The sequence below is a fragment of the Mesoplodon densirostris genome, chromosome 12, assembly GCF_025265405.1.
Source record: "Mesoplodon densirostris isolate mMesDen1 chromosome 12, mMesDen1 primary haplotype, whole genome shotgun sequence".
Taxonomy (NCBI): Eukaryota; Metazoa; Chordata; class Mammalia; order Artiodactyla; family Ziphiidae; genus Mesoplodon; species Mesoplodon densirostris.
The window spans coordinates 31,800,854-31,828,836 of record NC_082672.1 but is presented as its reverse complement, the minus strand read 5'-3'; the positions used below and the strand labels follow the sequence as shown (position 1 = coordinate 31,828,836).

General features: G+C 37.5%; 1 protein-coding gene across 1 annotated transcript in view; it reads left to right on the top strand.

Annotated features, from left to right (window-relative positions):
- Positions 1 to 27,983, top strand: part of ENPP3 (ectonucleotide pyrophosphatase/phosphodiesterase 3) — an 87,090-nt gene that overhangs the window by 40,334 nt on the left and 18,773 nt on the right. Inside the window, exons 8-21 of the mRNA XM_060114722.1 lie at positions 543 to 622; positions 3,173 to 3,292; positions 3,858 to 3,967; positions 5,560 to 5,625; positions 6,132 to 6,204; positions 10,962 to 11,070; positions 12,396 to 12,524; positions 12,905 to 12,936; positions 14,715 to 14,842; positions 20,237 to 20,303; positions 22,535 to 22,622; positions 23,945 to 24,123; positions 25,815 to 25,869; positions 27,712 to 27,866. Coding sequence (XP_059970705.1) covers positions 543 to 622; positions 3,173 to 3,292; positions 3,858 to 3,967; positions 5,560 to 5,625; positions 6,132 to 6,204; positions 10,962 to 11,070; positions 12,396 to 12,524; positions 12,905 to 12,936; positions 14,715 to 14,842; positions 20,237 to 20,303; positions 22,535 to 22,622; positions 23,945 to 24,123; positions 25,815 to 25,869; positions 27,712 to 27,866 — 1,391 coding nt within the window. The remainder of the gene's footprint in view (positions 1 to 542; positions 623 to 3,172; positions 3,293 to 3,857; positions 3,968 to 5,559; positions 5,626 to 6,131; positions 6,205 to 10,961; positions 11,071 to 12,395; positions 12,525 to 12,904; positions 12,937 to 14,714; positions 14,843 to 20,236; positions 20,304 to 22,534; positions 22,623 to 23,944; positions 24,124 to 25,814; positions 25,870 to 27,711; positions 27,867 to 27,983) is intronic.

Here is a 27,983-nt window from a genome sequence, read left to right as displayed (position 1 = left end):
GGGTATATTTAGCTCAGGGGTCAGCAAGGTGTGGCCTACGGGCCAAATCCTGCCCATTCTGCCTATTTTTGTAAGGCCTGTTAATGCTAAGAATTGTTTTCATTCTTAAATGGTTGGGAAAAAAAATATTTTGTGCCATGTAAAAAAAATATGTGAAATTCAAATTTGAATGTCTACAAATAAAGTTTTATTAGAACACAGCTATGCTCATTTGTTTACATGTTGTCTATAGATGCTTAGAGGCCTTACTAGCAGAGTTGAGCTGTTGCAACAGAGACCATATGGGTTTGCAAAGCCTAACATATTTATTATCTGGTTCTTTATAGAAAAATTTTCCTGACCCTTGATTTAGCTCACTCCTCTCCTGAAAACTGTCATTTCTTGGAATGGAGGAATTTTAAGCATCAGAATTTCGACCTCTTTCCATCTAATTCACCCCTTAGTTTTTCTATTTCTCTGTGACACTTTCATGATTTTTTAGTTATTCAAACAACTTCTGAGGAAGAAACAACGTCTTAATTTCTCACTATCCTTTGCTGCAGAAACATGTGGAATTCATTCAAAATACCTGAGACCTGTCTATCCGACCAAAACCTTCCCAAATCATTACACCATTGTCACGGTAAGTGCTTAGCCCAGTGGCAAGACTGACAAGCCCCTGAAGGGCAACTGACCACACCAGACATGCTTAGGCGGAACCAGCCAAGCCGCAGGTCACACGTTTCACGGCATGTGTGGTGGCAGTCACAGCTAATTCAGGCTGGGAAGGAGTGTCTCAGTATGGGGTCAATCCAGGGCTGTGAGATGTTAACTATGAATGAGTGTCCCAGCATTAGGTTCATTTACCTCTGTGACAGGCCAGGATAGCCTCTTGGATGTGAGAAATACCCTCTATTCTGATCTGTTGATTAACCTCCATTTATCTGAAGGTCTGCTGGGAATGGTAGGCTATGTATGAGGACAGCCACTCTGATGTGGGACATTTCTTTCTTTCCTAGTCTTTTTTTTTTTGGTACGCGGGCCTCTCACTGCTGTGGCCTCTCCCGTTGCGGAGCACAGGCTCCGGACGCGCAGGCTCAGCGGCCATGGCTCATGGGCCTAGCGCTCCGCGGCACGTGGGATCCTCCCGGACCGGGGCACAAACACCTGTCCCCTGCATCAGCAGGCGAACTCTCAAGTACTGCGCCACCAGGGAAGCCCCTGGTCTTTTTTTATTATATTTAATTTGATAAAGTCTCTTGTTTCATAATTGAATTCAAACCGGCTATATCTCTTTATAAATTTATTTATTTATTTTAAAACATTTATTTATTTATTTTTGTCTGCATTGGGTCTTTGTTGTTACGCACGGGCTTTCTCTAGTTGCAGTGAGCAGGGGCCACTCTTTGTTGCACTGTGCGGGCTTCTCGTTGTGGAGCACAGGCTCTAGGCGCACAGGCTTCAGTAGTTGTGGCACACAGGCTCAGTAGTTGTGGCTCGTGGGCTCTAGAGTGCAGGTTCAGTGGTTGTGGAGCACGGGCTTAGTTGCTCTGCTGCATATGGGATCTTCCGGGACCAGGGCTCGAACCTGTGTCCCCAGCATTGGCAGGTGGATTGTTAACCACTGCGCCACCAGGGAAGTCCCAAACTGGCTATATCTCTTTAGATAAAGCAAGTAAAGCAAATGAATTCTCCTCAATGTATGAGAAGATGTACATGAAATGATCAAAATGAACTCAAAGGAAGATTAACTTATTTAATATTTATAGATTTAGAATACATCTTAAGGCGTCCTCTGCCTCAGCCTTTATTGCCAAAGGATATTATGTCTTTACTACATTGCATTTAGTCTTTTATTAGTATGGAACAATAATTACAACTTATTTAAATTTTAGTCCTTAAGTAATTATATGTATGTATATATGTATATATGTGTGTTTGCGTGTGTGTGTGTGTGCATGTATAAATGCAGATTCCATTTTGCAGATTCACCTAAACGTTTGAGTTACCCAGCTCACATGTTTCCAGCTGAGGTCTAACAAGGCAATACTCTGCCTTCTTGTTTTTAGCTCTCATTCTATAAACAAATGTTTTCAAAGTCTACTGTCTATTTAGTGCCATGTTTTTCACATGTTTGTGCTTTTTTATTGGAGATTTTGCTGTTTACAATGGCCCTCCAGTATGGTGCTCAAGTACTTTCTAGTGTTCCTAAGAGCAAGAAGTCTGTGATGTACCTTATGGAGAAGATATGTGTGTTAGATAAGCTTTGTTCAGTCATGAGTTATACTGAACTAAAAATATATATTAAATAAGGGATCTTCAAACAGAAACACACATAAAACAAGATTACATATGGATCAGTAGACAAAAATATTGTAACCAAAGGCTCACAGGAACCTAACCCTTTATTTTCTCTAGGAGCAGTGGTTCGATATTCACTAATTCAGTGTTTGCAGCAACTTTATAGAGCATAGCTATTGCAAATAGCAAGAATTGACTATATGTACACATACATAAGTCTACATACATAATATATAATACTTATACATGTATATATAAGGGATTATACATAAGTGCTATTAATTTCCTACATATGCATATGTATCCATATTCATATATATAGTAATGTTCCAAAATAATGACCCTAAAAATCTCTCTAAATGTAGTTACAACTGCATAGGGTATCATGGGCATTCAATAAAAATATGTGAATTGCAGGAACGACTGGATTGATGGATGGATGGAAGGGAGGAAGTACAGAGACTTGGCAGGCTTCCTTTTAAAGTGCTGGTAACACACTTTAACCCATTTGCCAGGCTATCAGATACTTAAAATCATCCATGTAGTAAATTTCTTGCTATTACTGCCAATAAAACTAATGGCTAATCATTATTATAATATAGAATCTATAATTAACAAACAGTTATTAATAACATGAGTTATATTAAAACCATCAGCCCAAATCATCTGCCTAATGTCATTCATTTGCAGCTATAGACCATGGTGGAACTAGTATATATATAATACTAGTATGTATATTTTGTATTAGGGTTCAGATCCAGGGGTTTTGTATTGAAAGGTATATGGCATCTTTTCAAATATGAGTTATGGGTCTTATGCTATTTCAATTTAAATGTATGTTCTATTAATTTATTATTTTATCTTAAATCTTTTTTAAAAATTATCATTTTAGGGGTTATATCCAGAATCACATGGCATCATTGACAATAAAATGTATGATGTATACCTCAACAAGAACTTTTCACTTTCTTCAAAGGAGAAAAATAACCCAGTTTGGTGGCATGGACAACCAGTATGTAGCATTCTTCATGTGGCTCCAAAGTAACCTTCATTTCCCAACGTGACAGTGGATCTCTCTTCTCTCACCACTTTGAGTTTTACATTATCTTTTTAATTTCTAAGGGCTAAGGGTGGGATGGTGTTTCACCACTATTTATAATTATAGTTTGAATCTTTTTCACGTGTATAGTTGTTCACCTAAATTGTCTTCAGTTGAAACTTGGATGTTGTATTATAAACGTATCAACCTGGAAGTTACTCAGAAAGATTATCTGTTAACGTTTTTACTCATTCTGATTTATAAATCTTTAAAAGGGAAAGAAGAACTGTACAATTCTACCAATTTGAAAAATGATCTTTCTTACTCTCCTATGTTTTTTGACTTTTGAAGTGGATGCCTGGATAATTACTTTTTTAAACTGAGACAAAGACAAATTTTAAATAATTTAAATATATTTTAATAGTTGAATAAATTTTGCAACTGTTAATACTGTTCAGTTTCTCATAAATGGCACCGTGTCTACTCAAACTGATTATTCTCTTGACCTCCACTTATTTGAAATTTTCTCTTCTTATAGATCTGGCTGACAGCCATGTATCAGGGTTTAAAAGCTGGTACCTACTTTTGGCCAGGATCAGATGTGGCTATAAATGACACCTTCCCTTCCATATATAGGATTTACAACAGGTACTAAAGCACCTGCAGATGTGATCTCGTCTAGGCAGGGATGATTAGATTTTTTTTTTGGCTGCGTTGGGTCTTTGTTGCTGTGTGCGGGCTTTCTCTAGTTGCGGTGAGGGGAGGCTACTCTTCGTTGTGGTGCGCGGGCTTCTCACTACGGTGCTTCTCTTGTTGGGGCACACGGACTCTAGGTGCCCGGGCTTCGGTAGCTGTGGTGAGCAGGCTTCAGTTGTTGTGGCGCATGGGCTTAGTTGCTCCGCGGCATGCGGGATCGTCTCGGAGCAGGGCTCAAACCCGTGTCCCCTGCATTGGCAGGCAGATTCTTAACCACTGTGCCACCAGGGAAGCCCTAGAATTTTTTTTTTTTTTTGGTCTTAATCTTGATGGTAATTTTATTTTTCCAGTTGTTTGGGCCAAAAAATCTTGAAGTCAACATTGATTCCTCTCTCTTACATCCCTCATCCCGTCCATCAGTAAACCCTTGTGCCTCTAATTCAAAATATTATATGCTGTCTGAGAGCTTTTTATTACCCCAACATTAACACTCTGGTCGAGCCATCATCCCCTTTTGCCTGCACTACTGCAGCTGCCTTTTTACAAGTCTCCCTGTTTCTATTTCTGTTCCCTATAATCTATTCTCAGTTTATCAGCCAGAATAATTACTTAAAAGAACAAGTCCAATTATGCCACTCTTGTGCACCAAAAACTTCAACGGCTTGCAGTTTAGCAAAGAGTAAAGCCTACAAGACCCTTGTGGTATGAGCCCTGCTGTGCCCCTGCCTCTCAGACTCCTCTCCAGCTACTTTCCTGGGTTCTGTCACTCTGCTCGAGCCATACTGACCTTTTCGGTGACCCCAACATACCAGGCTTGCTTCTGCTGTAGGACCTTTGCACAGGCTGTTCCTCTGCCTGAGACAATCTCACTCCATGTATCTGTAGAGCCCACTCCCTCACCTCCTTCTGGCTGTAGCTCAAAAGTTACCTTCTCAGTATTGTCTTAGCCTCATCACACTAAGATTTCAAAGTCAAACTCTCCCACTCCAGTTTTTCAGTGCCCCTTATTCTGTCTCTAGTCTTGCTTTTGTTTTCCCATAGCATTTTTCACCTTTTAATACACTCTGTAATTTATTTATGTGTTAGGCCTATTTATTGTTTGTCTTCCTTGACTAGAATGTAACCTCTAGGAAGGACGTCATCTTTGGTTTGCTCACTGATAAATTCTGTTTAAAATGAACAAATCATGTCTGACAAAAGATAGTGCACATAAATGCATAAATGAATGAAGTAAATAAAAATCAACAAATTGAACTAATGGATAGTAATTAATGGCCTTCTATTTTAACCGGGGGAACAGTGAAGGAAGGATGGATGAGAAGGAAAGAAAACAATATACATTGAATTAATAGTGAGTCGAGTGTATCTCCATATAGGTATTGAAAATGGGAATCCCTTTGAGTAGTACTGAATCCCTTTCAGTACTTTTATAATATATGGACACAAAATATCTGAAAATATCAACCTGCCTTCCTGAGCAGGCATATAATGAAGTTATTTTGATTTGATTAATTTTAAAAAATTATTTTTACTTTTCATTTCAGCAGTGTCAGATATGAAGAGAGGATCTTTACATTGTTAAAGTGGCTGGACCTGCCCAAAGCTGAACGGTAATATCTAGTGTCAGGGAAGTGCTGGCACAGCGGGATGTTTGTGGGCATAAAATGAAAGTATTTCTTAGTTTAAATTACCATTTTGGAAAAAAACTTGGCATTTCCTTTTTACGGGCATTTTTCAAGAATTATTCTTAAAACCAGACATTTAAAGAAAGAACTAGTGTGGCAGAGAAAAGAGTCAGCAGAAAGTCATAAAGTAGGAAATACAGAGGGCTGTGGCTCATCAAGAGAGATCTTAACAGCAAGAACAAGACAGATTTTCAGCACTGAGTCAGACAAGTGCTTACATGCTGGAAGCTCTCATTTACTTCCTGCTAGACCACTATCCCTGCCAAAGCCAAACAGAACCACTGAACCACTGGGCCTGGTTGTAGAGAAGGAGAGACCAGAGAAAAAGAGGAGGAAACTGCCACAAAGTTCCAGACCTACAAATCTCCCACACCCAACTTGTACCTTTATTCCAAATGGGTAACGTCTTTCTGTTTCAATTTTACCCCTAGACCCGATTTTTATACCATATATGTGGAACAACCTGATTCTGCAGGTCATGCTCAGGGACCAGTCAGTGCCGCAGTAAGTTTTTCTTTTTAAACAAAGCTAAAATCATCTAGCCTTCACCAACAGCATGAAACGTTATTCTTTAATTTCCACTGAATACAAGTGTATTTGATATAATGAGGACATAAAAATAGTTAAAAATCTAAATGATTATCTGCTTTATTAACCACAAAATAGTTAAAAGTGTAAAAAGAATATCTGCCTTATTAAGCACATCTTGATTAATTTGATAACACTTATTGAATACTTAGATGCAGCATTGTTATTTCACATCACGAGAACATCAAAGTTAGATCCCGTGTGTCAACTGAACATGTTAATGTAACCCATTTCGAGCCATGTCACCTGATAGTCCATCATGGACTATAGGGCTGTCTATTCAAGCACAGTTCCAATCAGAAGTTCCTTATAATTGGACAATATATTATTGCATCAGGCAGAGTTATTCGCCTTCTAGGCCCCCATTATAATTGACGTAGACTCTTCAATACTTGTTTCTTCATTATCTAAACCATTTTGTATTTACTACAGAAATATAGTTCTTAAATATGATTTTTTAAAAAAGCAGATTCTTTTCTAAAACCCACTCAAGGCTACATTGTCTTGGATATGATATAAAGTTGCAAAGGTCCCCATGAGTATGGCGTTTCCTTACCCCGTGGAAACTCATTTAACAGTTTTCCTCAGTTGCAATGCAAGCATATTCATTCTGGCAGCATGACTTAGGTGTTTGTGAGAAATGCCCTTCTTCTTCCTGCTCATTAAATCAAAATGATTTCTTTTTTTTGTTTGTTTTTTTCTGTACGTGGGCGTCTCACTGTTGTGGCCTCTCGCGCCGCGGAGCACAGGCTCCGGACGCACAGGCCCAGCGGCCATGGCTCACAGGCCCAGCCGCTCCGCGGCATGTGGGATCTTCCTGGACCGGGGCACGAACCCGCGTCCCCTGCATCGGCAGGCGGACTCTCAACCACTGTGCCACCAGGGAAGCCCAATCAAAATGATTTCTAATATAAGCCCTGCTCAAGTCTGACCACTCTGAACCCATTAGTCCTCTTTTATATTCCTACACCACCCTTGAGTGTCTCACAGAATCTAACACTTAATCAGGTTATTCTAAGGGTGGATGGCTTAGTAACTATGTAAAGCATATTCACCATTTCTTCTTTTCCATTTTAATTGTTATCCCTGCTTTATATGATCTGAGAGGGGATACTCTAATCTGCATTTATCTGACCCCTACAGCTGACTTTAGGTGCCATATCTTTTTCTTCTATCTAATGCTGTAGTTTAGTACCCAAATAAATTTTAAGTGTAATTTGGAAAAGTGCTGCAAAGGGAACGATCAGGATGCCCTGAGAGGTCTTTAGGGGCTAACCTAGTCTGGGTTGGGGATGGTTAGAAAGTTCTCTAAATAACAAAAAAGATAAAAAGTTCACAAACGGCCTGATTAAGGGAGGAGCTGAGCACATTAGAGGAACAAATGGACAGACAAATGGACAGGTAACTAGACAAATAGACAATATGATAATGGTAAAAATAAGAATAGCAGCTAACTCTTATTGTGTGCTGCTCTGTGCCAGGTACTGTTTGAATTGCTATATGAGGATTATCTCTCACTAACATCAGGAGCACTGTGGACCAGAGGAGAGGGCTAAGAGGAAGCTTACAGAAGGAGGCAAGCGCCAAACCATGCGAGTTCTTCTAGGCCATAAGACATGCAATGGGAAGCACTGAGGCATTTTAATCAGGGAAGGACATGATCAGATCTATGTGAATTTAAATATCACTTTTGTCATGTAAGAGGAATGGGCTAGAGAGAGCAAGGGAAAGTGGGGAGACATGAGTTGGCTTTTACAACCTTTCAGGAAAGAGATAATAGTGACTTGGACTGTGGTAATGGCAACCATCATGGATGGAAGAAGGTATATTTAAGATTCATTTTAGAGATGGACTTAATATGACTTGGTGTGAGATAGGTGATGGGGTGGGGGATCAATTGTGATTTTCAGGTTTCTAGCATAAGCAGGCAGTTTCCTCCAATAAGACCACTGAAGGGCATCTTCTTGGAGGTGAAGATCATGTTGTGACTGGGGTGCCTGTGACATCCAAATGGAGATGTCCAGAAGGCAACTGAATATGGATTTAAACCTCAAAATAGATGGAGATCAGGTATTTTGGCAGCATACAGATGGTGCATGGAAGCGGAGATGTCCTAAGGAAAGAAAGGGTGAAGAATGAAACTAGAAGGATTAAGACAAAGCCTCATTTAAAACTTAAGAAGAGGCCAAACAGATGCAGAAACTGGAGGGCTTTATGGCTTTGTTATTGCTCTTGTTAGGAGGCTGGCATCTACTCACTTCACGTTCAGTGCAACGTGCCATCTATGGAGTGTGTACTTTGTGAACAGCTCTGTGCTTAGGAAGCAGGTGATGAGTTTGGTTGCACAGTCCCTTCCCTGCAGGAGCTCCCACACTCCTGGGGAGACAGACACAGGCACAGATGATTTCTAAACTGTGGAGAGTCCAAAGGTAGCGGGATGCCAGGGTGCCAGGGGAGGACAGAGGAGGAAGGGCTCTGAGTGCAGCCAGGAGGAGTCAGTAGGTGGACTATGTGAAAGGGAACATAATTATGCTGTGATGACAGGTGGAAACCATGACTCTCACTGGCAAACCAGAGTGCGTGCTCACCCTGAGAATGAGGATTTAGCAGTATATAGAGATGATTTGAGTTAAACTCCTGCCCCGTCCCTTAGTAACTGTGGGATCACCAACATGTCACTTAACTGCTTTAAACCTCAAGTTTCCTGGTCTCTATAACTGGAAATTCCAGTAGCACCTTCCATGAATGTTTGCTGAGAGATTTCAGGAGATAATGCACTAACACTCTTAACAGTAATTGCCTTGTAAAATCCTTTCTCAAAAAAGAAAAAAAAAGGCAATCATTATTATAATAGTACTAAGAAGAGTAAACATTTTCCCCAATCCTGTGGGGAAAGTGCTATTATATTTTCTTATTCACTGAAAAAAAATGAGTTTATGTTAGTTAAAAATTATTCACTTAAACCTTAAGTCAGTTAAATATACTATATCGATAAAGTGTAGAAAAAAATACAAAAGAATATAAACAATAAAATAAAAATGAACTCCCACTCATTATTTAGAGACAATCACTGTTAACCGTACCTTGATATATTTTCTTTTGGTTTTCCATATATGTGACTTTTACTATGAAATGCTGAATTTCATAGTAAAAACATAGTTAAAAACAAAATTGGATTATGCAATATGTATGGGTGTGTATACAGTTTGGCTTTAATTTTTTAACTTCACCATTGTATTGTGATCATCTTCCTAGGCCATTGTTCTTTAAAAATATTTTTAAAATTATTTTTTATTGGAGTATAGTTGCTTTACAATGTTGCGTTAGTTTCTACTGTACAGCAAAATGAATCAGCTATACATATACATATATCCCCTGTTTTTTGGATTTCCTTCCAATTTATTTATTTATTTATTTATTTATTTTTATTTATTTATTTATTTTTGTGGTACGGTGGCCTCTCATTGTTGTGGCCTCTCCCGTTGCGGAGCACAGGCTCCGGACGCGCAGGCTCAGCGGCCATGGCTCACGGGCCCAGCCGCTCTGCGGCATGTGGGATCTTCCCGGACCGGGGCACACACCCGTGTCCCCTGCATCGGCAGGCGGACTCGCAACCACTGCGCCACCAGGGAAGCCCCTCCTTCCAATTTAGATCACCACAATGCATTAAGTAGAGTTCCCTGTGCTATACAGTACGTTCTCATTAGTTATCTATTTTATACATAGTATCGGTAGTGTATATATGTCAATGCCAATCTCCCAATTCCTCCCATCCCCACCCCCTTTCCCCCTTGGTATCCATACATTAGTTCTCTACGTCTGTGTCTCTATTTCTGCTTTGCAAATAAGGTCATCTGTACCATTTTTTCTGGATTCCACATATATGTGTTAATATACAATATTTGTTTTTCTCTTTCTGACTTACTTCACTCTGTATGAGAGTCTCTAGATTCATCCACGTCTCTACAAATGACCCAATTTTGTTCCTTTTTATGGCTGAGTAATATTCCATTGTATATATGTACCACGTCTTCTTTATCCATTCCTCTGTTGATGGACATTTAGGTTGCTTAAATATTTTTTAATGGTTATTGACTATACCTACTTAAGGATATAGTATAATTTTTTTCTTGTATTTAAATTGTAAATAAATAATGTGATAAATATCCTTGTATGTAAATCTCCATCTGTACTCTGTTTACTTAGGACAAATGCCCAGAAACAGAATTATTAGGTTACAGGGTATGCCCCTTTTAAACTCTCTGGCTACACATTGTCACCTTGTTCTCTGAAACATGTGTAACCATTTAGGCTCCTATAGAAGTGTCTATGGACTCTTCTCCCCAGCACTGGAAATTATCATGAAAACCTTTGCAGTTAAATAATGTTTGAATAACGTTGAAGTTGAACACTTTTCCTCAGGTACTTATTGGCCAGTAGTCTATTTTCCTTTGTAGGGAATATGGTTTAATTTTTTTTTTTTTTTTGTCTATAGAAATACAGGGAAGTGGTATTTGGTAAATATAGTATGGGTGCTGGGCTCTGATATCCTATTTCAAAACCCAACAATTTCAGAGAAGGAAATTATTTAATTTTTACTCGATTAGATAATGGTTTGGTTAATTAAGCCTTAATTCATGAAGATAATCTATATCCAGTTTTTTTCCCCTTAGGTAATTCAAGCCTTACAGTCAGTAGATTACACTTTTGGATTGTTGATGGAAGGCCTAAAGCAGAGAAACTTAGTCAATTGTGTCAATATAATCCTTTTGGCTGACCATGGTATGCTTTTTTAAAAATCATATTTTATCTTGCTTTTTAAAAAATCGTATTTTATCATTGATTAAATCTTATCACTTCGGGGAGCATACAAAAAAATAGAGATTTTTAAAGTCTATTTCTAGACCTAGAAGCTCTTGAATGAGCAAAGAATGAGCTTTGTAGTAGGCTGTGATGAATAGAGGACTAAAATTTATACTTTTAGTTTAATTATTCTAACATTCACTCTGAAAAATCTATCCATACACTTAATTTTCTATATATTTGGAGTTAGTAGTACTTAACAAGGATGTGGCTGGGCTGTTATCATAAAAAATGTCTTCTTTTCAGTGAATGATTCATTCATATAGATTGGCTGCAGTTTACTGAATTGGCTAGTTTTACCATGTTCTGTGTATTTTTTTGGTCATGTGAATAGACTTCTATAAAGTCCCTGTCACTCCACATTTCTCTGCTTGAGAGTAGCTCTCCATTTCAGTCAACCCGAATATTAAAAGAAGTGAGACAGATGTCATGCCCTCTGCAAACTCACTTTTAAAGTACTCATTCATTCAACAAATATTTTTTAAATGCTAACTCAATGCCAAGTATTTTCCTAGATGGGGTGAGAAGAGGAAAAGGAACACGTCTGCAGAATTTTGTTTATATCTTACATCAAGATAATATGAGACATAGTAATTTATTTTAAAAGTTTCTAAAATGGTTCCCTAATACTTTGACCTATTGTTTCAAAATTAAAGAAAATATTTTAATGCATATTTTGTTAAAAAATTATAAACTATAAAAATAATAAAATGAATGGTAAAAATAATAAAAATAAAAATTTGGATGGAGTCTGAAGAATCTTCAAATAAAAAAGGTTTAACTACCAATTCTTTTTTAAAGCATATGCTTCTTATATAAATTTAAATAATACACTTATGAAAAGTAAAAATCATCTAGACTTTGTTCTCTTGCTTAATGTATTGTTTTATAAAAATGCATGTTATTTTTTGATTTACAAATATATCATGTTGCTTTATGTAAAATCAGATGTTATAGAGATTTCATTAGCTTCCTACAGAGAACTTTCTTCTTCAAAATTACTTTAATAGATCTACATTGAACAGATGATCTGTTTATAATTCCTATCTGTTCTTCTCTTATAAACATGATCCTTCTCTTCCACTGCCACGATTTTCAAGGCCTGCTAATTAGAATAAAGTAATTGGGTAAATTGTAAAGGTTCTCAGTCAAACTTGGTTTGAGATCTGTAACATAAAATATCTCCTATTTGACCTAATCAAAGACAACTTATACATTCAGTGAATAATTTTTTTTTAATTCAGGAATGGATCAGACTTATTGTGACAAAGTGGAATATATGACCGATTATTTTTCCCAAATAAACTTCTACATGTATGAAGGACCTGCCCCCCGCATCAGGACTCATAATATACCTCATGATTTTTTTACTTGTAAGTATGAAGATGACCACATAAAAAAATAAAGGTAACACTGAAAGCGAATAACCATAGCCTCCTGATTCTGAGGATGCAGGGATTACCAGGCCCCTTCTGACCTCTTGGGAAGACCACACAGAAGCAAATGAGATAATCCCATGTTTAATTACAGTCTGTCATTAAAGTCTATGGTAACATCTAATATTGTTAAGTTAAAATATACTCCATTCTTAAATGCTAAAATAATTCTTTGCTTAAAGTACGTTTTTACTTAATTTTACCAGATCATAGTCATTAATAAACGTCTGTGTCAAATTCACCTGAATTGTTAATATTTTTTTGCAGTTGTCAGGTATCAGTTGTAATGTGATTTACTTCTTTTTCTTTTGAAACAGTTAATTCTGAAGAAATTGTTAGGAACCTCAGTGTAAGTATACAGTCTTCTAACACATATGTTTAAATTAATGGATGTCTTTAATCTAAGTTTCAAGAAAGCTGTATTCTATATTCTATATTCATATATATCTATATGATCCATATAGCTGTAGTCCTATTGGTGAAATGATGGCAAATGTCTAATAATCCTAGTGGCGCAAAGGGATTGGATACCGCAGGCTTTGGAAATCCATTACATGGCATCACAGATAGGACCAGGCCTGGAGCTGAAGAGCCCTGAGGAAATGGACTATCATTTTATGAAGTAGTCCATTATTCCCAGGGAAGAGTTCCAAGTGGTAGTACAATATTTCCAGGAATGCTGATTTGTGGGCCTATATTGAGCTTATATTGGACAAACATAACCAAACATGAAGTGGCAAGTTCCACACATTCTGGCTGCATGACAGACAGCAGCATCAACTTTGTTCTTAGATAAAAGGACCAAAATTTTATCTCAACTCTAGTGTCTTCATCTCAAATTCTCAGATGCAAAGAATAACCCCATACTTCTTCAGAGGTTGGCAGTGTACCCCCAGTTTTCTATGGATTTACTCGGGCTGTACATCCAGTCAGCAAAGTGCACCTCATCAAATGATTGGTGGTCCTTAAGGGCACATCCTAGTCCCTTGGATCTTTGAGGAAGCTGCATCCTCAGCAGCTGCCACAATGTGCTTGCCTGGAGGTTACAAAAAATAGCGGCTTAAGAAAGAAGTAATGATAAATGAAAAAGTAGAAAAATAAGGAGACTGGAAAAGTATGCAAGAAAAAAAAATATCTGGCAGAAATATCTGTGCAATAAATAAGTTTCTCTTCCCTTTTTCATTCTATAATTCTCTTCACTCTCCTACTTTCTATATTTCTTTAAAATTTTTAAAATCAATTTTGTAGTGGCTCTTCTTTTTCATATGTAAATTGAACATGAGATAATAGTGACACAGACTTGAAATATTTATGAGATTGTTGAGGCTTAAAATAAATAAGAAACTGAGCAAGTAGAAAACAATTCATTTCCCCTTATCCTTACCTGTATTTTTTTTTCTGTTGTTTCTCAAAGAAGTCGAGGGAGAAAATTTCTTTGTAGTTCTATTTCTCATTTTCTCACTTTTTTTACATGTATAGATACCAGTATGATTTGCACCTTTACCAAGTTTTTAAATACGCCATCTAGTTAACAGCAGTTATTATTAAGAAATAAAATTTCATTCCAGTTTGTGAAGAAACACATGAATTTTTCACAAGTGGGAGAACTGGACTAGATTTAAAAAACTATTGATTTAAAAATTAAGCAAATGTAGGTTATTTAAGGGGTAAATTGATTCAGTTGTGAAGGGATTTTTGGTGAAATTTAGCTAATTTAAAAAAATTTTTACTCATATTTATTGTCTATATAAGACTTTTCATGTATAATTTAGACTCCAAATTTGTAACTGCCACTCTAAATACAAACTTATATTTATTCTCTGTCGAAAAAGGAGGGGAGATTTATGGTGGTTTAACATATATACACAGGAATAAAACTTCAGACATCAAACAATATAATTTACATCATATGTTAAATTAGAACTTAAATATTGTTGCAACAATTAAAAACAATATAACTAAAGAATGTGACTACACATAATAAGTTTAATGTTCCTATTTTATTAGCCAGGCTTAAATCCTCTTACTTTTAAAAAGTGTTTAACAAATCATCTTAGGAGATGAAATTGTTGAATTAGTTTGCATATCTTATAGGTGTCCTGAGGAAATAATTTACCTCTTTTTCAGTGCCGAAAACCTGATCAGCATTTCACACCCTATTTGACTCCTGATTTGCCAAAACGCCTACACTATGCCAAAAATGTCAGAATTGACAAAGCTCATCTTTTGGTGGATCGACAGTGGCTGGCTGTGAGGTCTGTGTGCCTATTAATTTATCTCATAATACTTTTAACAGCTATCTTTCATTATAAATTTCCTTGGCCTTACCCTGCTATTATGATCACATGAATTTTCCTGAGTATGACAATTTCTTGACCTTTTATATGCTACCTAGCACTTCTGTATTTGAAATGACTGTTACGAGGTTGCCCGTCTTAGCCTACTAATCTTTACAATGTAGACGAGAATGAGGAAGAAGGCTGACTGTCGAGAGATTATCAGTACCAGCACATTCTTAACCACTGAGACCACTGTGGTCTCCTTTAAGTGGCAGACAGGATATAAAGATGGCATCAGTTGTCTCACAGGCTGGTAATGAGTAATTGATTAGATAGCTCTTTAGGATCTTTGTCATCTTTGTCATCTGAAAGAGCATGCTTATGGCTGTAAGGCCAAGCGAACCAATTTGTTGTAACATTTCTTTTTTTCTAGTTATAGTTGTGATTCATATCGATCATTTGCAAAATATAAGGCCATTTTGAGAAAATATAAATCATTCTGAATCATTCTATCCCCAAATAACCAATTAATTAATTGACTCAACAAAATGTTATTGATGCTTGCTATGTGTGTACCAAACCCTGTTCTAGGCATTTGGGATACAGGAATTACTCCTGCCCTCCTTGTCAAATGGAGAAGCCTGATAATAAGCCAGTAAACAAATAAATACACACTATCTGGTAGTTAAACTCACATTCCCTATTTTTGTATTTTATTCCAGTATTTTTTCCATATGCATAAGTGGATATAAATAGAAGATATGTTTAATAAAGGAAGAGGAGACAAAGGAAGAGAGGAAGTTGGGCTCTAACATAATAAATGTGTGCAGGATGAGGAAATGGAGATTTGGTAGAGTCTCTTCACTGAGATAACGGGAAAGCCAAGCAGGGCACCGCTAGGCCAGGGAGCGTGCAGTTTAACACGTGGCCACTAGATGACACTAGCCTTTCTTCTTGGAATTCGAGTTTCATAGCCCTTTGGCTTAGTAGGCTGTCCTGTGGGTCAGGACAGCATTCTCTAAAACAAGATTAAATTACGTGAGATAAATTAAGCTTTACTAACATTAAATATATAAGATTTTTAGTAGTGTGTGTATGTAATATATAAATGTGAGTGAGTTCTCCAAATATTTACTGTTGAGGGTATGAGATCAAAGGAGTTAGGAGACCAATGGTACAAAATGAGAAGGTGTCCATCAGTTCAACAACATGGACTATGGGTTATAGAAGGAGAGCCCAGCCACCAGGATACCTCTGGGTTTCACACATTAATACTCAGACTCAAATTGTGAGCTTTGTACATTTACTAGCTAGCAGTCAGATGTAAATAGAGCAGCAGCCCCAGAGTTCAAGTCCTGGCTCCACACCTAGTTTGTTGTAAGAACTTGCACAGATAAATATCTCAGGTCTTCATTTGTCTCATCTGTAACACAAGATGAACCTGGTTTCACTATTCTCTTGCTATTCATATACAACGTAAACTAACTTACATCAGAGGAAATGCTGACTACAGCCCCAATCAGAGCAACAGGAAGTCTCATCTGATTAAGTCCTGGGTGTATTTTATCTCCAGTGCTTAACACATGAGTCTCAGGCTACCTATTTTCTAAGTTAAAATATGTCAACTTTAGTTATAATGTTCAATATTTGATAACTAGATTCCCTTTTCAAAATTATAGCAAATTTCATCATTTAGTGTAATCTATTTTCCTCCTTTTCCTCCTTATTTTGCCCTTTATAAAATGTGTTAGATTTTACTAATTTGGGGAAACCCAATTATTTGAAACTAGTTGAAGTAATGTTAAAGTACCCTTTTAGATAACATGAATAATAGCTTTTTATGTTATGACTGGAAACTGACAAATCATCGGTTTGTCCAGGCACGTTTCTAAGAAATGGAGATAGACACAGTCCCCACCCGAAGGATCTTCACCCAGGGAGGGGGGATGACAACAGTTATAATCAGGTGTAAAAACTGTTGCACTGGGATCAAGTACAAGGCACAAGGAAACAAAAAGAGTGATTTCACACCCCAGGTGCGGATGCCAGAGAATGTCAGAGAACACTTCCTCGTAGGTGTGATTCCTGCTCTGGGTTTTGAAGGCTCAGGATGGGTTAGGCTAAGTGCTGTCACATAAGTGGGTATCCCTGTGCAGTTGTCTAGTCTGTGCATTGTACAGAGGCACTCAACCAAGGAGACGAGTGGGAGCGGGAATCTAACCCTTGTTCAGCTCACCAAGCCTGGACAGACTGTGTCTGCAGAGGAGAAGGACCCCTTTTCCTTACTGGAAGGCACCCCTCTGCTTGCCACGCCTTGAGCACTGCCAGGCTGTGTCTTCTCAGAGGTGCTTCTTTCTCTGAATGCTTTGCTCAGAGCAGTGGAGCACCTTTGGTTTTTTTAATTATTTTTTAATATTTATTTTTGTTTGCATTGGGTCTTCGTTGTTGCGCGTGGACTTTCTCTAGTTGTGGCGAGCGGGGGCTACTCTTCATTGCAGTGCGCGGGCTTCTCATTGCAGTGGCTTCTCTTGTTGCAGAGCATGGGCTCTAGGCACACGGGCTTCAGTAGTTGTGGCACACAGGCTCAGTAGTTGTGGCTCGCGGGCTCTAGAGCACAGGCTCAGTAGCTGTGGCACACAGGCTCAGTAGCTGTGGCTCACGGACTCTAGAGTGCAGGCTCAGTAGTTGTGGCACAGGTTTAGTTGCTCCACGGCATGTGGGATCTTCCCGGACCAGGGCTCGAACCCGTGTCTCCTGCATTAGCAGGCGGATTCTTAACCACTGCGCTACCAGGGAAATCCCTTTTCTTTTTTATTTGAAGTCAGTAGCAGCTCTGGGGCAAGGAAAGGTAGAAACAGAGGGTCAGGTTTCCAGGCAAAGGGACTAGATTCCATGAATTGCAAGTACTTCCGTTTTGCTAGAGCATCTAGTGAATGAAGCTGCCTTCATTCAGGTCCTCCTGCATGAAGGACCTTATCTGTCAGGACTAAGGAGTGTGACTTTGTGAAAAGAGTAGGAGACCACTGGGAGCTACAAGGTGGCTGGAGGTGAATATATTGGGATTTGCATTTCTGAGAGCTCACTCCAGCTGCCATATGGAGGAGGATGGTCAAGCAAGTGGCAGGGAGGCCAGTTAGAAAGATGTGTTGTGGCCCAGTCTTCAGCGTGATGACAGCCCCAAGGGAGGCTGTGGAGCTTTAGGGGATGGTAAAACTAGTCAGCACACCTTTGGGAAAGTATGGTGAACTTATGACTCAGATTTTCCAGGATAGAACCAGTTCATTATATTCTGTCTTCCATTTGTACTCATTAAAATATGTTTCCATTTTCAGCAGGGACATATAGGGTTAAATACAATTAGGGGTGTATGTCTGTGTACGAGTTATCTGGGAAGATTTTGGAGTTCAGAGTCAGGATAACCAATTCAGGTCAGATCTAGCTTAGAATGGTGGCAGTAGAGGAAAGCGAGGGAAATGTGACAGGTACGACAGAGAAAGATAGGACTTGGCAACTAACTGGGTATCAGGAGAGAATCTTGCTCATTGCCCATGTGTGTCATGTCCCAGCTGTGGCAGAGAAACGGAGCCTTAATTTTGACTTTATTAATTAGACATGGAGAAGATAAAAGAGATTTGTTCCAGAAGATTTTAGATATTACTTGGAAGTTGAGCTAAATTATGAAAGATAAAATCAACTCATCTTTTCCAAGTGCCAGCTTCCATTTTTCCATATGTAATTTCCAGAGCCAAATTAATGGTTGGAAAGCTTGAATGTGAACAGTTAGAAGAGCAGACTTCTAAAGTTTTTACTTGGAAAGCAATAAAAAATAGAGGTTTTTCTAACAATATTTTTATCTTTTGCTTCCAAATATGGTTTTGTAATACTAAAGTTTTCTGATGAAGATGGGTTAGGGGTTGGAAATATAAAAACAAACCAACAAAAACTAGATTTATCTGAAAACAGGAAGATAAAGGATCAATTTTAGAGAATTTTACCAATGGCTTAGTTCAAAAGACCTTTCCTTTCTTTCATTAATGAATACTCTAGCTCTCCACACAGAATTTAAAACTTAATTATCCTCAATCAAATAGCTCCAGTAATCTTGGAGAACCAAATATCTATGGAATAAGTATAAAAATATTTTTTAGAACAAGTTTTACCTCATACCAACAATTTTATTGCCATTAGCTAAGATGACATGAACTGGTACCTTAGAGTAACTGAACTTAAACCCCCTATTAAAAGGACTACTCTTGCTTTCCCTATTCTAGGTGGTACTTAGTTTCTCCTTTCTTCCCTCTATTGGGTAGAGTTGAGTGTGGCCTTGTGAGTTTTGTGATTTATTTTTTATTTTGTTATTTATTTTTATTTTTTTATTTAAGCTGAGTGAGAAGCAGTTATGAATTTTTTAAAAGTTGATTTTTTAAGACACTAAAGTCCTGCTCTCAATTAAGGTTACAATGTAAAAAACAAAAACTGTGCATGTGTGTGTATGTGTGTGTGTGTGTATTTGCCCAGGGGTTGGGAGCTGGGGATTGGGGAAACAAATGAGAGAAATTTTTTAAGGCCAACATTTGGAAATATTAGTCTTTTTCCCTTTAGGGGCCCAATTTGAACCTGTATAACACTATTGCTTTTAAAAAAATCTAGGTTCCTTTATCACTATTTTGTTTTCAAGTATAAACACTAACTACATATAAAATTGCTAATACTGCTGAATTCAAAGACTAAAATGTGAAAAAGTAGGCAAAATACAAATGAATTAAATTTGAAAAGTCTTTCAAGTAATAGAACAACAACCTATGGAAGAAAATCCCAAAAGTTAAAAATAAACTCTGACTTTACAGAATATACTGGCTTTTACTTCCCAAGTATTATAATTAACTTGCCCTGAGTATTCTCTATTCATATTTTCATATTATTTCCCTAGATATCTCTGACCTAAAACAGGAATTGATATTTTTTCCCAGTTCCAAAGATTTACTTTTAAAGCACTGAAACGCTTAACATAATATGTTAATCAAACTACTCTTAATCACATAGACATGGATGTGTAAATGTACAGGTAAGCCGAAAGACAAATTTTTAAAAAATCAGTGCCTTTGTATATCCTTCTCTTAATGTTTAAAAGTCAAATACTTTTGAATTCTATTTATAGATGCTGGAATTCTCCTTCCTTCTCTCCTACCATTCTTTGTTCCTCTGTGGCTCTGCATTTGAGCATGAAAATAAATGTATTTATGCTGTTGTTGACAGAAAATTTTACTTATATAAAAGGAGAGGCTACATCAAAATCCATTAAAGTTCAGTTTGCAATAAGGTCTCATATCAATAGAATCATCAGAGTGTAATAATATTACTTCTTTATAGGACTAAACCATCTTCATCCTGTGGAGGAGGCACACATGGTTATAACAATGAGTTTAAGAGCATGGAGGTAACTTACTTCTTTTTTTTTTTTAAACAAATATTTATTGAGCACCTACTTTGTGATGGACAATGTTCAGGACTCTTGAATACCTTTGTGAACAACACAGATAAAGACCCCTGCCCTCATGAAGTTTTCATTCTAACAGGTGGATATAGACAATTGACATAACAAAGCAATGTATGGTTGGTACGTTAGGAGATAAGTGCTATGGGAAATAAAAAGTAAAGCAGAGTAGGTGGAAATTGGGGGTGTTTTGGGGTGACATGGGGGCAGAGTGCAACTTTAAATAAGATGGAGATGGTAAAATTCATTGAGATGACGGCTGAGCAGAGACTTGAAGAAGGTGCAAGAATTAACCTTTCAAGTATTCAGGGGACAGGTGTCCAAGGCAGAAGAAACAGCCAGTGTCAAGGGCCTAAGGTGGGAACGTGTCTGATATGTTGGAGGTGAGAGAACTTTTGTTAGGCTGTTAGGATATTAGACCATGGCTGCAGCTGATTGGAGAGGAAAGAGGGAGAGTTAGTTTGATAAGTTAAATTCAAGATATTTATTAGACATGCAAGTGGAGATGTTACATATAGGCAATTAGAGAGTCTACCTAAAGGAATAAAAAAATTGAGTTTTGGGTATATAAATTATTTCGAAGATATGTGACTAGATAACATTCTCAGGGATTGAGCGTAGGTGGAGAAGAAGAGCAAGTACTGAGCCTTAAGCACTTTCCCTTGAAGAGATTGGGAGGCAGAGAGTTACTAGCAAAGAGACCTGGGAGTAGAGCCAGCGAGGGAAGAAGAAAACCAGGAGAGTGTGCTGTCCTTGGAGCCCAGGGAGGAACCTATTTGAAGGAGCCCATGAGTAAAGTGTAGCCAATATTCCCCCCTCGGTAAAGCTTCATGATTTTGCAACCTGATTGTCTTATCTAGTTCCATTTGTCATACACACACACACACACACACACACACACACACACACATGCCCCTTTCCAAAGAAAGAAAAATGTGTTAGGCTCTATATGAATATACTGCCTCTTAACATTGTCATGAAGAATTATATCTCTTTGTAAATACTTGAGAAGTTTCTGGAGACAGCATCCTTCTCTATTCATTAGGGTACTATTTGATAATTGAGTTAATTACTGCAAGAAAAACCTATGCCTCCAATTCTTTGCTGATCATCTTGGGAAAATATATATGTGTATATTTATATTCCTGTTGCCTGAAAAGAGTTGCCTATCTGTGTTTGATACTGTTCTTCTAGATATTTAGAATCTAAAACAAATTAGATCTGTTATAAATAATATAATTAAGTTACCTTTAATTATTTAAACATAAATAAAAATATTTAGGTCTCTTCATCCCAAAAGTAAATGGGAGATGTCTTTGAGAAATCAGTGGGCAAGTATAAGTTGTGCAAAAATATTTAATGCTTAGAAACGTCAACATTTTTTGTCATGTAGTAGTAACATATGTGAACAATGATAAGAAAGGTGTATAAAAAGAATATACGATGTTGTATGATGAATTTCTAATTTCTGTTGTCCAGATGTTGTAGAATTGTGTGGGCATCGGTTGTCCAGTGTTGCTTGTATTCTCCTAGTCTGTTGACATAGGAGGTGCTATGGAAACAGGTGGATTTAGAAGTAAACACAGTATGGATTATACTTGATTGGACTTGGTACAACATCTCAGGTGGAAATGTTGCAAAAATCATTTTCGAATCTGGAAAGCAGCCAATATTTTATGATAACTATAAATGGAGCATTTAAAAATTGTGAATCACTATATTGCACACCTGTAACCTATAATATTGTACAGCAAATGTACTTCAATAATAAAAAAAATCAGGGCTTCCCTGGTGGCGCAGTGGTTGAGAGTCCACCTGCCGACGCAGGGGACACAGGCTCGTGCCCCAGTCAGGGAAGATCCCACATGCTGCGGAGCAGCTGGGCCCGTGAGCCATGGCCTTTGAGCCTGCGCGTCCAGAGCCTGTGCTCTGCAATGGGAGAGGCCACAACAGTGAGAGGCCCACATACCGCAAAATAAATAAATAAATAAATAAATAAAATAAAATAAAATAATAATAAAAATCATACTGTTAAAAAAAAATCTGGAAAGGAATTCTTAAAGAGGCTTAAGATACAAATAGAAGAGCTGTTAGAAAAAGAAAATTGTGTCTCTTCCAACATCTGTTTTTGAGATTACATGGCATCTAGTAATAGGTGGACTATTACTGCCTAGGCTATCTTTCTGGCACATGGACCCAGTTTTAAACAGCAGACTGAAGTTGAACCATTTGACAATATTGAAATCTATAACCTAATGTGCGGTAAGTATACCTATATAACTGCAACAATCATATATGAATCGAGTTTTAAAAATATGAATTTTGAAGCTGGTGATAAATTGAATCCCAGAAGTAGATGCTCTGTCCTAAGGAGATGGAAGATAGAAAAGATGAGGTAGAATTATTTACTATTCAGAATTATTTAGCGGTCAATGTGAGTTCTTTTCATTTTGTTTTATTTTAGTAACGATAAACATTAGACCCTGGGAGACCAATTTTTCTGTTAGTTACTACATGAAAATTTAATTTAATAGAACTTAGATAAATAAAATTACACTTCCAACTTTTCAGAGCAGGGGTAACACAGCAAAAAACAGAAGTATTTTCTTGTAATTACAGAGAGAAAGCTTCTGGAATAAAAGGATGGTAAAAAAGTCCTATTTGGATCGACACATTACACTCAATGTTAAAAAACTGTAAAGAATTAGAGTTTGGGGGAATCTAACCTACCTTCCTGCCTATGTGCTTACCTCAGACCACACATAATTTAGCTAGGCAGGGCAATGAATTGAGTTGCAATTTCACCTTTAGCTATAGGAATTTGGGAACATAAGTACACTCACAGTTGTCACTCTTAATCTTGCCACTGGCCTGTGGTAATTGAATGTAACTTAGAGACCAAAGAGTATCCATTTAAGAATAATGTGTTGTAGCATTAACTTAAATTCTTTGTTCCCAAGGCTGAGTTTATGGTCAGGGCTACTGGCCCTTTCCAGGAAAGGTTTAAAAAGAACTAGTTAGTGTTGCAGTTCTAGGAGAGATCTCTTTGGTAGTCCTCAGCAGGAGCCACTTACAAGGCTATGTTTGTGCAATATTTGTATGTTCTGTTTTTATAGGAAAAACTATAATAAGTTCTCTAAATTTTAAGCAAAATTCACTAGTTTAATACTTTAAAAGTATCTGTACTTAGAGTATTTTCCTATAATTAAATAAATATACTACAAGTAAGATTGTAAATTATTTAAGTTCTTTAAACTTGTTTTTACTAAAAGTGTAGCTTTTTTATGCTAGAAAACCATAATATGCTTAAGGCACAAAGTGATCATTTAAGCAAAGATACTTTTCTCTGGAGGAACAGAAACAGTTCATAAACATTCCTGTGGCTCATTTACAGCAACTGTTCCTATTTTCTAGAAAGACTAGGTATGGAAATTGGGAAGGGAGGGGGAAGCTGCTCAACTGAATGGTGTATGCAGCAGAATTTATTAAAGGAAGTGAACACTAAGTGTTTGTTTTCCCCCATCTTCTGCATAGATGTTGTTGCCTTCTAATTTAAAACTACTTTGAATTTAATTTTTAAACAGATCTTCTACACATTCATCCAGCACCAAACAATGGTACCCATGGTAGTTTAAACTATCTTCTGAAGGTGCCTTTTTATGAACCATCTCATGCAGAGGAAGTGTCAAAGTTTTCTGTTTGTGGCTTTACTAGTCCATTGACCACAGATACTCTAGGATGTTCATGCCCGGGGCTACAAAGTGTAAGTAATAACTTCATGTATCCATAAGAATGTAAAGGGGCAAACTCATCTATAACCAGAGTAGCTAACAACCAGGTTTGTGTTCTAGCTCAGATATTTACTAAGAGAATATGTGGTTTCTCTGAACCTTATCTGGAAATGAGAGGTACATTGTAATATTAAGTATGTGAATATGTTTTGTAAGCTGGAAAGCACTATTTGGCAATTGTTAATCCACGGTGAGCTAACTGTCTGTAATCGTTCAAAACAGTGGAATCCTGGGGCTCTCTTTGATTTCCCTCATAAACCATCTTTCTTACAGCTTAAGAATCAGAGGGTCATACTCAGTTATTTCAGAGCAGAAATAGCTGGCGGGGGCAGGGACTGAGATCTGACATCTGACACACCCACTAGGGTAGGTGCTTGGAGTCTGCTCAGCAGGAAGCCTAGCATTTAAAGTGGGAGGTATTCTTTTGGGTAGTAGTGAAGAACCCTTTGATGAGAGGATGCTTGGAGGCTGCCTGACAGACAGTCAGCATTGGGAAGGTCTTTTTAGTGGATCAGATGCCCACCTGAGTTCAGCAGCAGGATTTCAGATCCCAGGAGACTCTCAACCAGGTGAGATTCCAGTGCTAAGAGGAGTCTCCCAAAGGCAAGCAATCAGAACAGGAGCTCAGAATGCAAGGACCAAGCCCTGCTGTGAGAATTAAAGCACATGTGTGGGGCTAGGATATCGGAATGGAATTGGAGCCCACTATCGGGACTCCATCAAGCTAAAACTAATGTCAAGGTGCATTTGATGCCAAGTCCCAAGGGTGGCTGTAAAGCTAAATAAACACCAGCTGCCTCAGGTAAGAATTGTTTCTTAGAGCCAGGGGACAGGGAAGGCTTTCCATTCTCTGATCCTCAAAATAACATCATATCACAGAAATAAATGCATAAGTAAATTACCAACCAAAAAAGATTTAAAGTGCAAAAGTCTAAACTTCCCAATAAAAATCAAATCCATCCTGAAGATCAGAGTAAATGTGTGGGTTTCCTACTGCTCCAGATAACCTCAATGGAACCACTATTTAAAGTAATAATAATAAATATTATAAAGTGGGTGTTTTCTTCCCCACTTTAGAGATAAAGAGGACTCTGAAAAGTTAGGTAAATTGTCCAGTGTCACAGAAGCTCTGTCTATGTGACTGCAAACCCCAAGTTCTTCTCTGCAAGGAAGGTCCCTTCCTGCTCAGAGTGTGGTCCCAGGATCAGCATCTGCATCACTTGCAAGCTCATTGGAGATCCAGAATCTCAGGCCCCCCTGAGCTTGGGCTTACACTGAATCAGAATGTACATTTTAGCAAGACTCTCAAGGGAGTTTTATGTGTGTGTGTGTGTGTATGTGTGTATATATATATATATATATTAAAGCTTGAGAAACCCTGGGATGTTGTCATCACAGCTTAGTAGTTGACTCCAGCTATGGTCAGAATGATCTGCCCCATTATCAATTACATCTTTGCAGACTCCCACACAAAAAATGTATTCCTGGGAGTAGCAATGTCTCTATATTTCTGAGGTAGTGGAATTTAAACTCAAGTTAGTCTGGCTTTTTTTTCCGTAGTAAAACATTCATGTGACTACTGCAGAAATAATCTTGATCACTTTTTAAAACATGTGTTGATACTATGATTCACTTTCTCCCCATCTCCCACGTTATCTTGCAGGATGCTGCTGACCTTGAACGCGTGAATCAAATGCTAAATCTCACCCAAGATGAAAGTAGGTCAATAGAAAGCATGTTAAGTCTTTGATGTTTAGACCTAACAGAATACCATGTTGCCTTTTGGAGGTTCTCCAAAATAAGCTTACAGGTTCTTTTGAACATAAAGATTTTCTTGCCAATATACAAGAGGGAAAAATGCCCCAGATCTAATAACAACAGTAGCAGCATGGAATAGTTATGATGGTCCCAAGCACTCAACATTCCTTGAAATGGTGGTGCGTTGTCTACAGTTCCCTATTCACTTTTTTAGATGTGAAGAGACAGACTGCCTGGGTTTAAGTCCTATGTCTACTTCTTCCCCTCTGTGTAACCTGGGCCAAATTACTTAACTCTCTGTGCCTCAGTCTCTTCATCTATGATAATGGTACTCATCTCACGTAATTGAAAATATTAAGAGTTAATCCATGACATGTACACACTGCTATATTTAAAATAGATAACCAACAAGAACCTACTGTATAGCACAGGGAATGCTACTTAATATTCTGTAATAACGTAAATGGGAAAAGAATTTGAAAAAGAATAGATGCATGAATATATGTATAACTGAATCACTTTGCTGCACACCTGAAACTAACACAACATTGTTAATCAACTATGCTCTGATGTAAAATAAAATTTTTTAAAAATGAGCTAACCCATGGAAAGAATGTAGAACAGAGTCTGCCCTGGAGCAGTATTATTATTAGCTGTTATCCCTTTTATTTTTTACTTTAAAAATTTTTTAACTGAAGTATAATTGACGTATAACATTTTATTAGTTTCAAGTGTACAATATAATGATTCAATATTTGTATATATTGCAAAATGACCACCACAATAAGTCTAGTTAACATCTGTCCCCATACATAGTTATAAAAAATTTTTTTTTCTTGTGATGAGGATTTTTAAGATTTACTCTTGGGCTTCCCTGGTGGCGCAGTGGTTGAGAGTCCGCCTGCCGATGCAGGGCACACGGGTTCGTGCCCCGGTCTGGGAAGATCCCACATGCCGCGGAGCGGCTGGGCCCGTGAGCCATGGCCGCTGAGCCTGCGCCTCCGGAGCCTGTGCTCCACAAAGGGAGAGGCCACAACAGTGAGAGGCCCGCGTTCCGCAAAAAAAAAAAAAAAAAATTACTCTCTTAGTGACTTTCAAATGTGCAATACTGTGTTATTAACTACAATCAACCTGTTATCTTTCAAGTATCCTTGTATTGAACTCTCTAGGCCTGTTTCATCATTGTAAAATGGAAATACCTACTTTTAGAGTTGTTATGAAGACTAAATGAGTTAATATATGTGTGTACTTAGAATGGTGCCTGGCACACAATAACAGTTCAGTAAATACGTTGGCTGTTTTGACAATCTTCTTATGAGTGTTCTTCTTCTTATGAGTGTAATCTACTGAGTGTTATTCCATAGCATGAATACCCTGCACATTTTTTAACCATCAGTAATTGGTGAAATTTAGACTAATGGCAGACAATTAAAAATGAATAAATACAGTAGGCATACTTTTAATAAAATTCCAATTTCTTTCCTAGGACAATTATTAAAGTAAGTCTTCTTTGTTATAAAGTATGTGCTTTTGATTTTAAAGTTTTATCTCTTCAGATATGTCTTGTGAACTGTTAGCTGTTTAGCTAAATAAGTTATCTAAGCCTTAGTTTTATAATTTATAGAATGGAATAATAACACCTACCTCATAGGGTTGTTGTAAGACTTAAAAGAGGTTAAATATGTAAAATAGTTACCAGAGTACCTGGAAAATAATAATCCATCAGAGATGGGTAGTTAGTATACATAGAAACATTTGCTAATTTTCACAAACATTTTTATTTTATGTTATTTTTATTTTAGTAAAAACAACAGAGATACTAAATTTGCCATTTGGAAGGCCCAGGGTTATACAGAAGAACAAGGAACTCTGTCTTCTTTATCACAGGGAATATGTCAGTGGATTTGACAAAACTAGCAGGATGCCCCTTTGGAGTTCATATACAGTCCTTAAACCGGTAAGTTCCTGTGTCCATTGATTCACGCAGGCTGGAAAGAAATTGTAGTTCTTTACTATACTAAAAGTTGAATTTTGATTTGCAGTAGAGATCCTAAAGGGAGCTCAACGGACCTGT